Raw genomic sequence first — 13,904 nt, 5'->3', positions numbered from 1 at the left:
TCTTTGTACCGCAGGGATTGTGGGCTCTGAAGGTGGGAGATTGTCCTGCCTAGAGCCCTGAGATAGAATTTATCCAGAACCACCAACCATAGTTAAATGACACCCTCCCTTTAAAAGCTCTGTATTGGAGGTGAGGGGGAAACAAAACAACCTCCAAAACTCTCTATTGCCTGGCTCTGGGAGGCCAAGGGGGAGCAAGAGCAAGAGCTGGTCTCTACTAAAAAATAGAAAAACTAGCCAGGTGTTGTGGTAGGTACCTGTAGTCCCAGTTACTTGGGAGGCTGAGGTTGCTGTGAGCTACGATGCTGCCACAGCCCTCTACCCAGGGCACAGAGTGAATTTCTGTCTCATAAAAAATAAATAAAAATAAAGGCTCTGTATTTTTGCTTTTGGATAGGGCAATGACAGTTTCATATGGCACTTTGCCATTCTCATTAATAAACTCCTCTTTCCTTAACCCACTTGTCTGTCTGATGTGGCCTTGGGGGACAAGTGCTGACATCGGTAACACTCCCACTCTCTGAGTCTGTTGCTCATCTGTAAATGAGGCCACCACCTACAGCCTGGCTGGGCAGTTGGAGGAAGGTGAGGAGCAGGGAAGAGGAAGAGGTGTGTTTAGAAAGGTCCTGCAAAGAGCAAAGTGGAGGATGTTCCTGCTTTTTTTTTCCTTTCAAACGCCTGCAGTCCTCATTGTTTTCACAATAAACAAATCATTGATGGGAACAGGCTGAAGAGCGCATGCTCAGAGATGGCTTCCTAGGAGAGGGTGGAGGCTGTTGTTGCTAGGTTGGCTCAGGTCCCTTGGGGCTCCCTTAGCCAAAGACAGTGGGGACAGAAATGGTTCTAGCCACAGCAATGCCCTACTTTGGGGTGGGAAGCAGTGGTGGCAGCTCCTGCTGGTCTCTGTGGGTCAGAACTCAGCCCCTGAACTGGGAGAACTCAGTCCTCTCAAGCCAGGGGTGGGGAGAGGAATAACACTGGGAAAGACCGTAGTGGTTCTGACTCATAGTTTCCAATGTACAAATGAAGAAACTGAGGCTCAGAGAGGAGAAGACCATGATCAAGGTTTCTGAGTGGGAGGCTGGCTCTGTGCCCTGAGAGCATGGGCTGGAGGGAGGTGCCTGGACATATCTTCAGGTGTGGGTAAAGAGGCAGGAAGGCTATGTAGAGGGAAAGCCAGCGCTGGGGAAGGGGTGGGAAAAGGCAATCCAGATGAAAGCAGAAGTGACAGGGATTGGCGCTGACCCTCAGATGAGGGTGTGGGGGGGTGGACTTAGAGAGGACACCCAAGAAGGGTGAGGTCTAGGAGAACAGGTCTTCTCAAAGAGACCACAAGGACACACCTACAGGGTCCTCTCCATGGTGACTCACCTCTTGGGAATTTGTAAACTTAACTTCGTGGAACTTCAAAATTTCCACTTCCGCGAAATCCTGTAGTTCTGTTGGGGCTGGAATAGAATCTCCCGCTTAATTCAAACTGGCCAATGTAAAAGGTACCTAGGGGTTGGAACTTTTTGACTAGAGATAAAAAGAGAAAGACCAAGCCAGTCGAGGAGTGCAGCCAAAACCCTGTCTCTATTAAAAATAGAAAAGCTAGCTGGGCAAGTGGCGCCTGTGGCTCAAAGAAGAAGGGTGCTGGCCCCATAAGCTGGAGGTGGCTGGTTCAAACCTAGCTCCGGCCAAAAACTGAAGAAAGAAAGAAAGAAAGAGAGAAAGAGAGAAAGAAAGAAAGAAAGAAAGAAAGAAAGAAAGAAAGAGAGAGAAAGAGAGAGAGAGAGAGAGAAAGAAAGAAAGAAAGAAAGAGAAAGAAAGAAAGAGAAAGAAAGAGAAAGAAAGAAAGAAAGAAAGAGAAAGAAAGAAAGAGAAAGAAAGAAAGAAAGAGAAAGAAAGAAAGAGAAAGAAAGAAAGAAAGAGAAAGAAAGAAGAAAGAAAGAAAGAAAAAGAGAGAGAAAGAAAGAAAGAAGAAAGAAAGAAAGAAAGAGAAAGAAAGAAAGAAAGAAAGAAAGAAAGAAAGAAAGAGAAAGAAAGAAAGAAAGAAAGAAAGAAAGAAAGAAAGAGAGAGAAAGAGAGAGAGAGAGAGAGAAAGAAAGAAAGAAAGAAAGAGAAAGAAAGAAAGAGAAAGAAAGAAAGAGAAAGAAAGAAAGAGAAAGAAAGAAAGAAAGAGAAAGAAAGAAGAAAGAAAGAAAGAAAAAGAGAGAGAAAGAAAGAAAGAAGAAAGAAAGAAAGAAAGAGAAAGAAAGAAAGAAAGAAAGAAAGAAAGAGAAAGAAAGAAAGAAAGAAAGAAAGAAAGAAAGAAAGAAAGAAAGAAAGAAAGAAAGAAAGAAAGAAAGAAAGAAAGAAAGAAAGAAAGAAAGAAAAGAAAAGAAAAGAAAAGAAAAGAAAAGAAAAGAAAGAAAAACTAGCTGGGTGACATTGTGGCAGGTGCCTGTAGTCCCAGCTACTTGTAAGGCCAAGGCAGGAGGATCGCTTAAGGCCAGGAATTTGAGGTTGCTGTGAGCTATAATGATGCTTTAGCACTCTAGCCTAAGGGTGACAGAGTGAGACTGTCTTTTTTTTTTTTTTTTTTGTAGAGACAGAGTCTCACTGTACCGCCCTCAGGTAGAGTGCCGTGGCGTCACACGGCTCACAGCAACCTCTAACTCTTGGGCTTACGCGATTCTCTTGCCTCAGCCTCCCGAGCAGCTGGGACTACAGGCGCCCGCCACAACGCCCGGCTATTTTTTTGTTGCAGTTTGGCCAGGGCTGGGCTTGAACCCACCACCCTCGGCATACGGGGCTGGCGCCCTACTCACTGAGCCACAGGCGCCGCCCGAGTGAGACTGTCTTAAAGGAAAAATAAAGGGCCTCCAAAATGTGAGGACAAGGAGCTTGGCTGTTACCTCATGGATTCTTGGTGAGCTATGCAGGCTTACTGAGGTGAGTTGGGGTACTGCAGTCCAGCTGGCCTAGAGTTGGGTGGTGGCCTGGGCTGGGCATGGGCTCTACAGCGCCACCTGGTGCCCAGATCTCTCACCATGGAGAGGGCTCTGCAGCCTGGGATAGACTAGAGCAAGCCTGTGCTTCAGAACCAGTTCCAGAACCACTCTCCACCTCCTCCCAAAGCAGCCAGCCTCTAGGATCAAGGGCTCACATCCTATGGAGTGCCAGGCTCCTGATGGACTCCTTGCCTGCCCTCTCTGGCCACAGCCCCTGTCTGGGCATGAGGAGCCTTGGGTCTCATGATCCAGCCCTCATTGTGGGTAGGCCGCCTCCCACACTGTTGACCAAAGCAGGTCAACAGCTCCCTTAGGTTTTGGGGAACTTAGCTGGAATGTTCTCTTCTTAGAGCTTCCTTTATCCGTACCACCACTCACCCCCTCCGGGGGGTCCCCTTGGGGTTGTACATAGCTTCACGGCATATTAGGAGAACAAAACAAGGTACCAAAGAGCACCTGTGTCTTCAAATGCACAGAAACATCTAAAAGGAGGGGCGCAAAATAGCAGTGGTATCTTAGAATGATGGGAATTTCAAGGGACTTTTTTCCTTTCATTTTTGCATTTTTATCATTTTTTTTTTTTTTTTTTTGGTTTTTGGCCAGGGCTGGGTTTGAACCCACCACCTCCGGCATATGGGACCGGCGCCCTACTCCTTGAGCCACAGGCGCCGCCCCATTTTTTTTTTTTTTTATTGTTGGGGATTCATTGAGGGTACAATAAGCCAGGTTACACTGATTACAATTGTTAGGCAAAGTCCCTCTTGCACATTTTTATCATTTTTATTGTTTGCTTAAATTTTCTGAATACATAGTATCTTTATACTCTTTCTTTTCTTTTCTTTTTTTTTTTTTTTGAGACAGCCTCAAGCTGTTGCCCTGGGTAGAGTGCTGTGGCATCACAGCTCACAGCAACCTCCAGCTCCTGTGCTTAAGCGATTCTCCTTCCTCCACCTCCCAACTAGCTGGGACTACAGGCGCCCGCCACAATGCCCAGCTATTTTTTGGTTTTTTTTTTTTTTTTTTTTTTTTTTTGTCGAGGCAGAGTTCTACCCTATGCCCTGAGCAGAGGGCAGTGGCGTCGGAGCTCACCGCAGCCTCGGACTCCGGCTGTGGGCACCCTGCTGCCTCAGCCTCCCGGGCCGCTGGGATTACAGGCGCTCGCCGCTGCGCCCGGCTGGGTTTTTCCATTTTTTTCACGAGTTGGGGTCTCACTCTCGCTCAGACAAGCCTCGAACTCCTGAGCTCAAGCAATCCTCCCGCCTCAGCCTCCCACAGTGCTGGGATTACAGGCGTGAGCCACCGCGCCCGGCGCCCAGCTATTTTTTGGTTGCAGCCGTCATTGTTGTTTGGTGGGCCCAGGCTGGATTTGAACCCACCAGCTCAGATGTATGTGGCTGTTGCCTTAGCCGCTTGAGCCACAGGCGCTGAGCCTATACTCTTTTATTTTCATTAAAGAAAAACAAATTAGGGCAGCACCTGTGGCTCAGTGAGCAGGGCGCCTGCCCCACATACAGAGGGTGGCGGGTTCAAACCCAGCCCCGGCCAAACTGCAACAACAAAAAAAATAGCCGGGTGTTGTGGCGGGCGCCTGTAGTCCCAGCTACTCGGGAGGCTGAGGCAAGAGAATGGCCTAAGCCCAGGAGTTGGAGGTTGCTGTGAGCTGTGTGACGCCACGGCACTCTACCGAGGGCAATAAAGTGAGACTCTGTCTCTACAAAAAAAAAAAAAAAGAAAAACAAATTAATCTCAGCACACCCCAAATCAAGTTGGAGCAGCCCAGTAACAGCTCCCAAAGGCAGGAGAACTGGCTGACAGTGGCGCAGCAGTCCCCATAGCTGCTTTAACATGCTTCACAGGGGGCTGCTTCATATATACCCTCCCAAACTTTAAGTTTTTAGAGGGCAGGGCCCAAACTCATTTCCAGGGCTTCTCCATAGATTGACACAGGCTGCCCCCCAGTCCCATCCAGCCCTATCCTTTTCATGCTTCCCATGACCCTCCAAACCCCAGCCCCTGTGCCTTCTGCTATCCTCTGCTCTCAGGCTCTCCAGCTCTCCACTCTGCCTCCTCTCTGGCCCGCCCTTCAGAGTTCCTTTTTCTGGATGTTCCCTCTGCCTAGATCACTCTCCTTTCAGATCTGTGCTCATCATTTCATTCTCACATTAACTGTCAACTCAGAGAAGCTTCCCCTGACCTTCAAACACACATTCCCCCATCATGTGGCTGCCTGGTTTTATCTCTTCTTTGGTGTTATGACCATCTGAGATCACCTAACTTGTCACTCTCATTGCTCAGCGTCCCTGGAATCTAATCCCTCCCTGGGTGGGCCCTGCCAGTTCTGACACCGCTGCAGCCCTAGCACAACCCCCAGCACAGCTTCCCCCATGGTGGGCTCGCAGAGAAACCTCAGTAGACTCAAAGAACTCGCCCCACACTGACTAATCAAAGTCTAAGCCTGTAACACCTATTTTCTGCCATTTACCCCCCCCGCCCCCCCGCAACAGGAGAACTATTCCCAACAGGGAGGATTGGCCTGGGCCTCTGCAGGGTACTGGTTTACAAGAGTCCCCAGTCAATGGCTGTTGAATGGATCGTCCATGGAGCAGTTTATCTGTGCCAGGCACAAGGCAAAGTGCCTTTATTTCCTCCCCATCACCACCTATTTCTTTCTCTTTTTTTTTTTTTTTGTGGTTTTTGGCCAGGGCTGGGTTTGAACCTGCCACCTCTGGCATATGGGACCGGCGCCCTACTCCTTGAGCCATAGGCACTGCCCATCACCATCTATTTCTTCCATTTTACAGGTAAGGGCACAGGATGAAATGGATGGGTCCATAAGTGGCAGAATTGGGGGACTTTCACCAGGCTGTGTAATTTTAGAGTGAGCATTTTTTGTTTTGTTTTGTTTTTTTTTTTTTAGAGACAGAGTCTCACTTTGTCCCCCTTGGTAGAGTGCAGTAGCATCACAGCTCACAGTAACTTCCACTTCTTGGGCTTAGGTGATTCTCTTGCCTCAGCCTCATGAGTAGCTGGGACTATAGGCACCTGCCATAACACCCAGCTATTTTTTTGTTGCAGTTTGGTTGGGGCTGGGTTTGAACCTGCCACCCTCAGTATATGAGGCTGGCACCCTACTCACTGAGCCACAAGTGCTGCCCAGAGTAAGCACTCTTTTTCATTTTTTTTTTTCCCGCAATTTTTGGCCGGGGCTGGGTTTGAACCTGCCACCTCTGGTATATAAGGCCAGCACCCTACTCCTTTGAGCCACAAGCGCCACCCCAGAGTAAGCACTCTTTTTTTTTGGCCGGGGCTGGGTTTGAACCCGCCACCTCCGGCATATGGGACTGGCACCCTACTCCTTGAGCCACAGGCGCCACCCCAGAGTAAGCACTCTTAAGCACTCCTGCCTGTGAACATGTCAGCCCTCAGGAAGCAAGTATGTCAGCCAAAGACACTGGCACTTGGTGTCCTCAGGAGAGCCAGAACCTGTTTTATTCTTAAACTAGCACACTGGAAAAATGCAGTGACGTGTGGATGAAGTCTCATTCATGTGGTGGCTTCAAGCTTGGGCTCAGCCACTAGCCAGGTGGATCACCCACTTGCTCTGTACCTGTTTCTTCCTCTGTAAAATTGGACAAATACTCATATTTCAAGTTCTTTGAGTGAGGCACATTGTGGGCACAGGTCAGGCCCACTGAATGGGCTCACTCGAAGTTGTTAGACTGGATATTCAGATACCCCCAGCTAGGCTGGCACGTCTGGCAATACCAGGGGGCACTCAGAGAATGGTCCACCAACTCAACACTTGTCGGGAGAGACCCTTGGGGTCACAGACCCAGCCTATGGCCAAGTTGCAACTAGAAGTGATCACTTCCTGGTGAGATCAGTTACCCCACGAGGGCCAAGGGCCTCTGGGGGAAGACCCCAGAATCAAAAGCTTTGAGTCTTCTGATTCAGACAAGGCTTTGAGTCTTACCCTACTACCAGCCACAATGTGGCTTTGAGCAGGTGATATTCTCTCTGGGCTTTTCCCCCAAGTTTACAAATCAGTGGTGAGAGTAAGACCTTCTTCGCTGCTATTGTCACTTCTTTTTTTTTTTCTTCAGTTTTTGGCTGGGCCGGGCTTGAACCCACTACCTCTGGCATATGGGGTCAGCGCCCAACCCTTTGAGTCACAGGCGCTGCCTATTGTCACTTCTTATGCACAGGGCTTACAATGAAGCAAAGGCGAGCAGAGTTAAGCTATGAGGGAGACAGACTGAGAAGCCTGGGGTCATTTCATGCTGGGTGCATACCCAGACCTGATTCAGGCACTAAACAAATAGAGCAGGCAGCAATGAGTTTATTGCATTAGAAAAAACACCAAAGAAAACCAGCAAACACCTCCGTACTAGACAGTTATTAGTCTGACTCATGGATATAAAAGGAATCTCAAAGGTACAAGATTTATTTCTAGAAGGGGGTGATGGTTTCATCCTTCCTCCTTCTCTGTCCCTTTAAACCAATGGACCTCTATGGAGGTGTCCACTGTGCAATACAAGAACACGACTCACTTCCCACCCTGCTTGCCTGAACACATCCAGGTGGAGTTAGCTGGTCACAATGGGCATGCTCCTGAGGTTCTGGGATAGACAGAGAAATGTGAGGATGGGGTTGTGGGGTGGGGGTCCTAGCATGAGCCTGGGCTTCCATAGTGACAGTGGGGCTTGCATGAGGGAGGGAGAGCTTGCCTTCCCGCAGAGCTCTGGGAAGGCTGCTCGCTGATCCTTCCATCTCTCCCCACAAACTGTAGGGCACAGGCACTGGCACAAATGGCTGCTGGGCATTAAGGGGGCTGATTCAGGAACCAAGTGACTCTCAGGGGAGCTGCTTAGGCCATCTTTCCAGCATAGCCCTGAGGACTCTGGGAGGAGAAAAACCAGCTGAGTGCGGATCTGGGAGAGGAGACAATAAAAGGATGGGGATGAGAGTGCCAGGCAGAGAGGTCTGCAGCAAGGGCCTGGAAGAGAGGGAAGGCTGGGCCAGGCAGCTGGAGAAGAACACCAGTGAGAAGCAGAGTGCTGGCCTAGACGAACCTGCTACCCTCTTAAAAGAAACCCAGCCTCTGAAATCCATTCTCCTTGGGTCCAATTCTGTCAGCAGATCACCAATACTTAGTAGTTCCTGGTAGCTTCTGCTTTGTTACTTCCATGCACACTGACAAAGCAGTGGGTCTTGAGAAGAATTAAACCGTTCACTTGTTTGAGCTCCAGCCTTAATGTTCTAAAATGTCACTTGACATCCCAGCTGGACATGCCCCTAGTCAGGTCTCAGGCAAACAAAAGGCAGAAGGACATAGTTTTCTCTAGCTGAGACCTAATGATGCCAAATGCTATGGCTACTGGCAAAGATGGCAGAGGAAGGGGCCAGAAATGAGCAGCAGCTTTTTAGAGAAGAAAGCCCTCTGCTGCAGGTCAGATCCCCAGCAACGTAATTCAAGTCTGAACAGTGGCAGGGAGCTATAGCAGGAGGGCCCACAGATGCCAGAGCTGGCACTCAGGCACCTGGTAGCTCTGAGTTCCTTTCTCCAAACTCAATTCCCCACAAACTAAAGGGAGACTCCTAAGAAGAAAGGGGATCTGAAAGCCTCTCCAGATCAGAGACTTCCAGACTGTTCCCTGCCCATTAACTCCTAGCAGCAAGTCATTACGAAAATGCCCACCCATGCCTCAGGCTTCCTTAAAGTCAGAATGACAACAGAAAAAATGTGTACCTCTGAACACATTTAGGATAACAAAAAAGTCCTTATCAGAAGCAATTCTAAATTTTCTTGCCACTTTGATTTTCCATCATTCTTTCTATATCAGGAATATTTTCCTAGAGCAGGGAATCATGTCCCTTGGTCTCTAACTGAACACCACATATTGGCCTGGGTGGTAGTTACAGAGACTACAAATGACCTACATCATTACTTGCAGACAGGGTCTCTGCCCAGCCTAAGCCTCCTCACTCGGACACATCAGCTGTGCTGAGGAAGACAGCCTCATGGGCAGCAAGGCAGGTTTCCCAAAGGATCAGCAATCCATGTAGGTGGAAGAAGGAATGGCTTTATCCTGTTTTCTCTGGCCGGATACTTGCTGTCACACTCCTGAGGCTCTGGCTGCTCCAGTCCTGGCCTTGCCGGGGCAGGGGAGGGAAGGTGAGGGTGGCTGTGGCTGAAGAGTTCACTGAGGTTAGCTTAGTCATCCTGAAACTGGTCCCATGTACACCAAAGCCTTTGGTTCCTTTAACACTAGAGAGTAACTGCTTCTGGGTCATGAGTGTTGTAAAACTCACCTGGGTCCCATAGGGGTGGCAACTTGGGTAGAGTGTGGGTATTCTCTGGAAAGAAGTTCTGGGTTGGGGCTCCCCCAAACTGTGCCTCTTTATTTTCTGCTTAAACAAACCCCCTCCCTTTCTCCAGTGTGGAAGACGCTTAGGAAACAGCGTCAAAAGTGAACTCACAACAAGACAGCCTTAATAAATTAGTATAATACTATTAGAAGGGGTGGGATTTTGTTCTGTTTCTTAGCAGCAATTGTCCTACATGCAGCCTGATGATCTCCTTCCCTGGGAAATTTAAAAAGCCGTCCCCTGGTTGTTAGCTCTGATGTAAAATTATAAAATAGAAATCTGGTAGGGTTTGTTTTGTTTAAAAAGGAAAAGCCCTGGTGAGGCAGGGCGGTCCCATGTAGTCCTGTTAGCTCTGGCCGTTGGGTCTGCCCACGGTGCTCCCTCCTGGAGGCTGGATCTGAATTGAGTCCAGGAGGGGCCGAAGTGCCTGTCCGAAGGGCCTGTGGGAAAACAGAGACATGAGCAGGGCACGCTCAGCGCTGCCTAGGTAGTGAGAAGGATGGATGGTGGTGGTCAGCAGCAGCTCTGCCACACCAGACGGGGAGGACCCCCTGATTTTGCTCACCTGCCTCACATATCAGTTTTTTCAGAGGGCATCTCTGAGATAGGTTGCTCTGTGCTCTTACTGCTGGGTTCCCTCCTCAGAGCCTCACCTCTAGAGCCCGGTAGTGTGAATAGGCTGGCTACACAGACGGGACTAGAGTGTTCAGTACTTTATGTACTTGTATCTTTAATTCTCATGAACAAGATTAAAAATAAAGTTTAAGCGAGGAAGCTGGAGCAAAAGAAAATGGAAATGAAAAAGACAAAGTCGGGTGGCATCTGTGGCTCAATGGAGTAGGGCGCCGGTCCCATATGCTGGAGGTGGCGGGTTCAAATCCAGCCCTGGCCAAAAACCACAACAACAAAAAAAAAGACAAAAAAAAAAATTTATAAAAAAAGAAAAAGACAAAGTTGGGGTAAGGATGGCACATAACAAGATTCTTCCAGGAAGTCAGGTCTTCCAGGGAGTACAGGAAATATTCAGGAAAACTGACAAATGCCGGGTTGGCAGAAGGTGTTCATATCACTTTTTTTCTTTTAGAGACAGAGTCTCACTTTGTCACCCTCGGTAGTGTGCCATGGTGTCAACAGCTCACAGCAACCTCCAGCTCTTGGGTTTAGGTGATTCTCTTGCCTCAGTCTCCCGAGTAGCTGGGACTACAGGCTCCTGCCACAACACCGGCTAGTTTTTTTTTTTTGAGAGACAGCCTCAAGCTGTCGCCCTGGGTAGAGTGCCATGGCATCACAGCTGGGCTCAAGCGATTCTCTTGTCTCTGCCTCCCATGTAGCTGGGACTACAGGCATCCGCCACAATGCCCGGCTATTTTTTGGTTGTAGCCGTCGTTGTTTGGTGGGCCCGGGCTGGATTTGAACTCGCCAGCTCAGGTGTATATGGCTGGCGCCTTAGCTGCTTGAGCCATAGGCGCTGAGCCAGCGGCTAATTTTTTTGTTGCAGTTTGGCCGGGGCTGGGTTCAAACATGCCACCCTTGGTATATGGGGCCTGCGCCCTACTCACCAAGCCACAGGCGCCACGCCACTTTTTTTTTTTGAGACAGAGTCTCACATTGTCACCCTTGGCAGAGTGCCTTGGCATCACAGCTCACAGCAGCTTCAAACTCTTGGGCTCAAGTGATTTTCTTGCCTCAGCCTCTTAACACACCCTGTAGCTGGGACTACAGGTGCCCACCATCACACCCAGCTAATTTTTAGAGAAAGGGTCACGCTCTTGCTCAGGCTGATCTCAAAGTCCTGAAGCTCAAGCAATCTACCATCTCAGCCTCTCAGAGTACTAGAATTATAGGCGTGAGCCACCACACCTGGCCATACCATTTTCTTTTTTTTTTTTCCTTTTTTTTTTTTTGTAGAGACAGAGTCTCACTTTATGGCCCTGCGTAGAGTGCCGTGGCCTCACACAGCTCACAGCAACCTCCAGCTCCTGGGCTTAAGCGATTCTCCTGCCTCAGCCTCCCGAGCAGCCGGGACCACAGGCGCCCGCCACAAAGCCCGGCTATTTTTTGGTTGCAGTTTGGCCGGGGCCGGGTTTGAACCCGCCACCCTCGGTATATGGGGCTGGTGCCCTACCAACTGAGCCACAGGCGCCGCCCAAGCCATACCATTTTCTTTTTTTTTTTTTTTTTGTAGAGACAGAGTCTTACTTTATCACCCTTGGTAGAGTGCCGTGGTGTCACACAGCTCACAGCAACCTCCAACTCCTAGGCTTAGGTGATTCTCTTGCCTCAGCCTCCCAAGTAGCTGGGATTACAGGCGCCCGCCACAATGCCCGGCTATTTTTTTGTTGCAGTTTGGCCGGGGCCGGGTTTGAACCCACCACCCTCGGCATGTGGGGCCGGCGCCCTACCCGCTGAGCCACAGGCGCCGCCCGCCATACCATTTTCTAAAGGGCTCCCAGTTTGCTCTCATAGTCACCTAGCTGGAAAAAACACTGCAAATACTGGAGGTTCAGAAACATTCCATGCCTACTGCAACCTTAAATAAAGTTGCCCACAGCATATCTAAGTCATTGGCATTTTCTTCAGTGGATACTGTCATTTTTAAAAATCTTCCCGAAGTTTAAAAGAGAATGAAATGCTCCAAAGGGTAAACAGATGAAACTTAGAAAATACTAATAGGAAGAACATTCCAGCTACTCAAGTTTGCTTAGGGCCAAAACCTAAATCCTCCTAGTAGGGCTGTGGGGTTTAACATACCCAAGGGACAGGAGGGCAGCACTGGGCTGGCAGACTGGTGCTGCTCACCAGCCTTGTTTCCTATGTGAGTTTTTCCTGAGAGACTCCTACCCAGGTATGAAAAACAGGCCACCATGCTGAGCTTGCTAAACCTGCCAGGAGCCTTGCTGAGTCTGAGTCAGCAAATGGACATGGTCCTGGAGTGGGCAGAGGCTGCTTGAACACAATCTACAGCAAAGGGAAGGAGGGGATGAGATGGCTTCAGGGGTGTGTATGTATGTATGTCCTTTCAGGGGACACTGCCTGGATAAGAGCCCACAGTCCTTCCAAGGCTTGGACCACATCAGAACAGAAGGGTGCAGAGTGTTCTCAAAGGAAACATCTACAGAGGGCTGACTGTGTGCTTTAAGATACAAGGGCACATAGAACATTGTCTTTGAGGGAGTCAAAGAGCTCGTTGATGCAGTGGAAGAAAGACAAGGTTATGAAGCAAACCTTTCTGTTTTCTCTAACCCCTTCTCTGCTCATATCTTCCTGACAAAGCCTTTCAACTGGGCGCTTCTGGGGAGTGGCACGCTTCATGCACAATGGAAAGACAGATACTGGGATTTTGTATAAATACAAAGCCAGTGAGTGTCAAGTGAGTTTCTAAGTTCTGCTATTGCTCTTAGGCCAAAGTAGAGCTGGTCTCACTTTGAGGAGGGTGAAGATAATATAGGTGGGTGGAAATAATACAGGTGTGCGTCAGTGGGCGGAGAGAATGGTGGCCTTCTGTGTTAGAACTTATGGTTAGGGCAGGCCCATCTGGTTGGGAAGGCAGGTATGGGCCAGAGGAGGGACACTGGCTGCAAGTAGGGATTTTTTTTTTTTTTTGAGGCAGAGTCTCAAGCTGTCGCCCTAGGTAGAGTGCTGTAGTGTCACAGCTCACAGCAACCTCAAACTCTTGGGCTTAAGCAATTCTCTTGCCTCAGCCTCCTAAGTAGCTGTGACTACAGGCGCCCGCCACAATGCTGGCTATTTCTTTTTTGCTGTTGCTGCAGTTGTCATTGTTGTTTTAGCTGGCCCAGGCAGGGTTATGAATCCCCCAGCCTCAGTGTATGTGGCCAGTGCATAACCCACTGAGCTACAGGCGTCACCAATAGCAATTTTCAAGGCTGGCAGGGGCAGGGGCAGAAGCCACACTTACGTGGAGAGAACCTCAGAGGGCAGGTCAGTGATGTAAGAAGGGATCTTCCGGCCAGTCAGGAACTGTGCCACTTCATTACTGAAGGTGTTGCAGTTGTGTTCAAAGAGATTGTAGGCCTCACCTCTGTGTATTGTGAGAAAGGTTTGGAGAACAGATATAAGAATGCCAGCAAGCATCTATGTGGAACAACTCAAACCACACAGTGGCATGGTGAGCACAGGTGAGTTACATTTACTCTCTCTCTCACAGGCTAAAAGGACTGCTTGATTTGTCACTCTGGACCATTAAGAACCGATATTTCAGGGAAGGATGAATTGAAAATGAAACTGGAGGTCTAGGGTTAGTTTAACCCTTACTGAAATAGACTAAAGCCATTTGAAGAGAATATATGCTCAAATTTGTATTTCCACTCAACCTCTCTGAAAATTCTGGCTTCTTTTTGTTTCTTTGAGACAGAGTCTCACTTTGTCACTCTCAACAGAGTGCCGTGTCATAGCTTTCATAAGTCTCACAGCTCACAGCAACCTCAGACTGCTAGGCTCAAAGTGATTCTCTTGCCTCAGCGTCCCTGGTAGCTAGGACTAGGCTCCTACCACAATGCCTGGCTATTTTCTAAAGACGGGATCTTGTTCTTGCTCAGGCTG

General features: G+C 48.9%; 1 protein-coding gene across 1 annotated transcript in view; it reads right to left on the bottom strand.

Moving 5' to 3' along the window:
- Positions 1-7,297: 7,297 nt before the first annotated feature.
- Positions 7,298-13,904, bottom strand: part of DESI1 (desumoylating isopeptidase 1) — a 31,165-nt gene continuing 24,558 nt past the window's right edge. The window contains exons 5-6 of the mRNA XM_053584820.1: positions 13,261-13,383; positions 7,298-9,784 (exon numbers count right to left, since the gene is read on the bottom strand). Of these exons, the coding sequence (XP_053440795.1) occupies positions 9,691-9,784; positions 13,261-13,383 (217 nt within the window). The 3' untranslated portion in view covers positions 7,298-9,690. The remainder of the gene's footprint in view (positions 9,785-13,260; positions 13,384-13,904) is intronic.

This window comes from Nycticebus coucang, chromosome 3 (genome assembly GCF_027406575.1).
Source record: "Nycticebus coucang isolate mNycCou1 chromosome 3, mNycCou1.pri, whole genome shotgun sequence".
Taxonomy (NCBI): Eukaryota; Metazoa; Chordata; class Mammalia; order Primates; family Lorisidae; genus Nycticebus; species Nycticebus coucang.
This window is presented reverse-complemented; position numbering and strand designations above follow the sequence as displayed.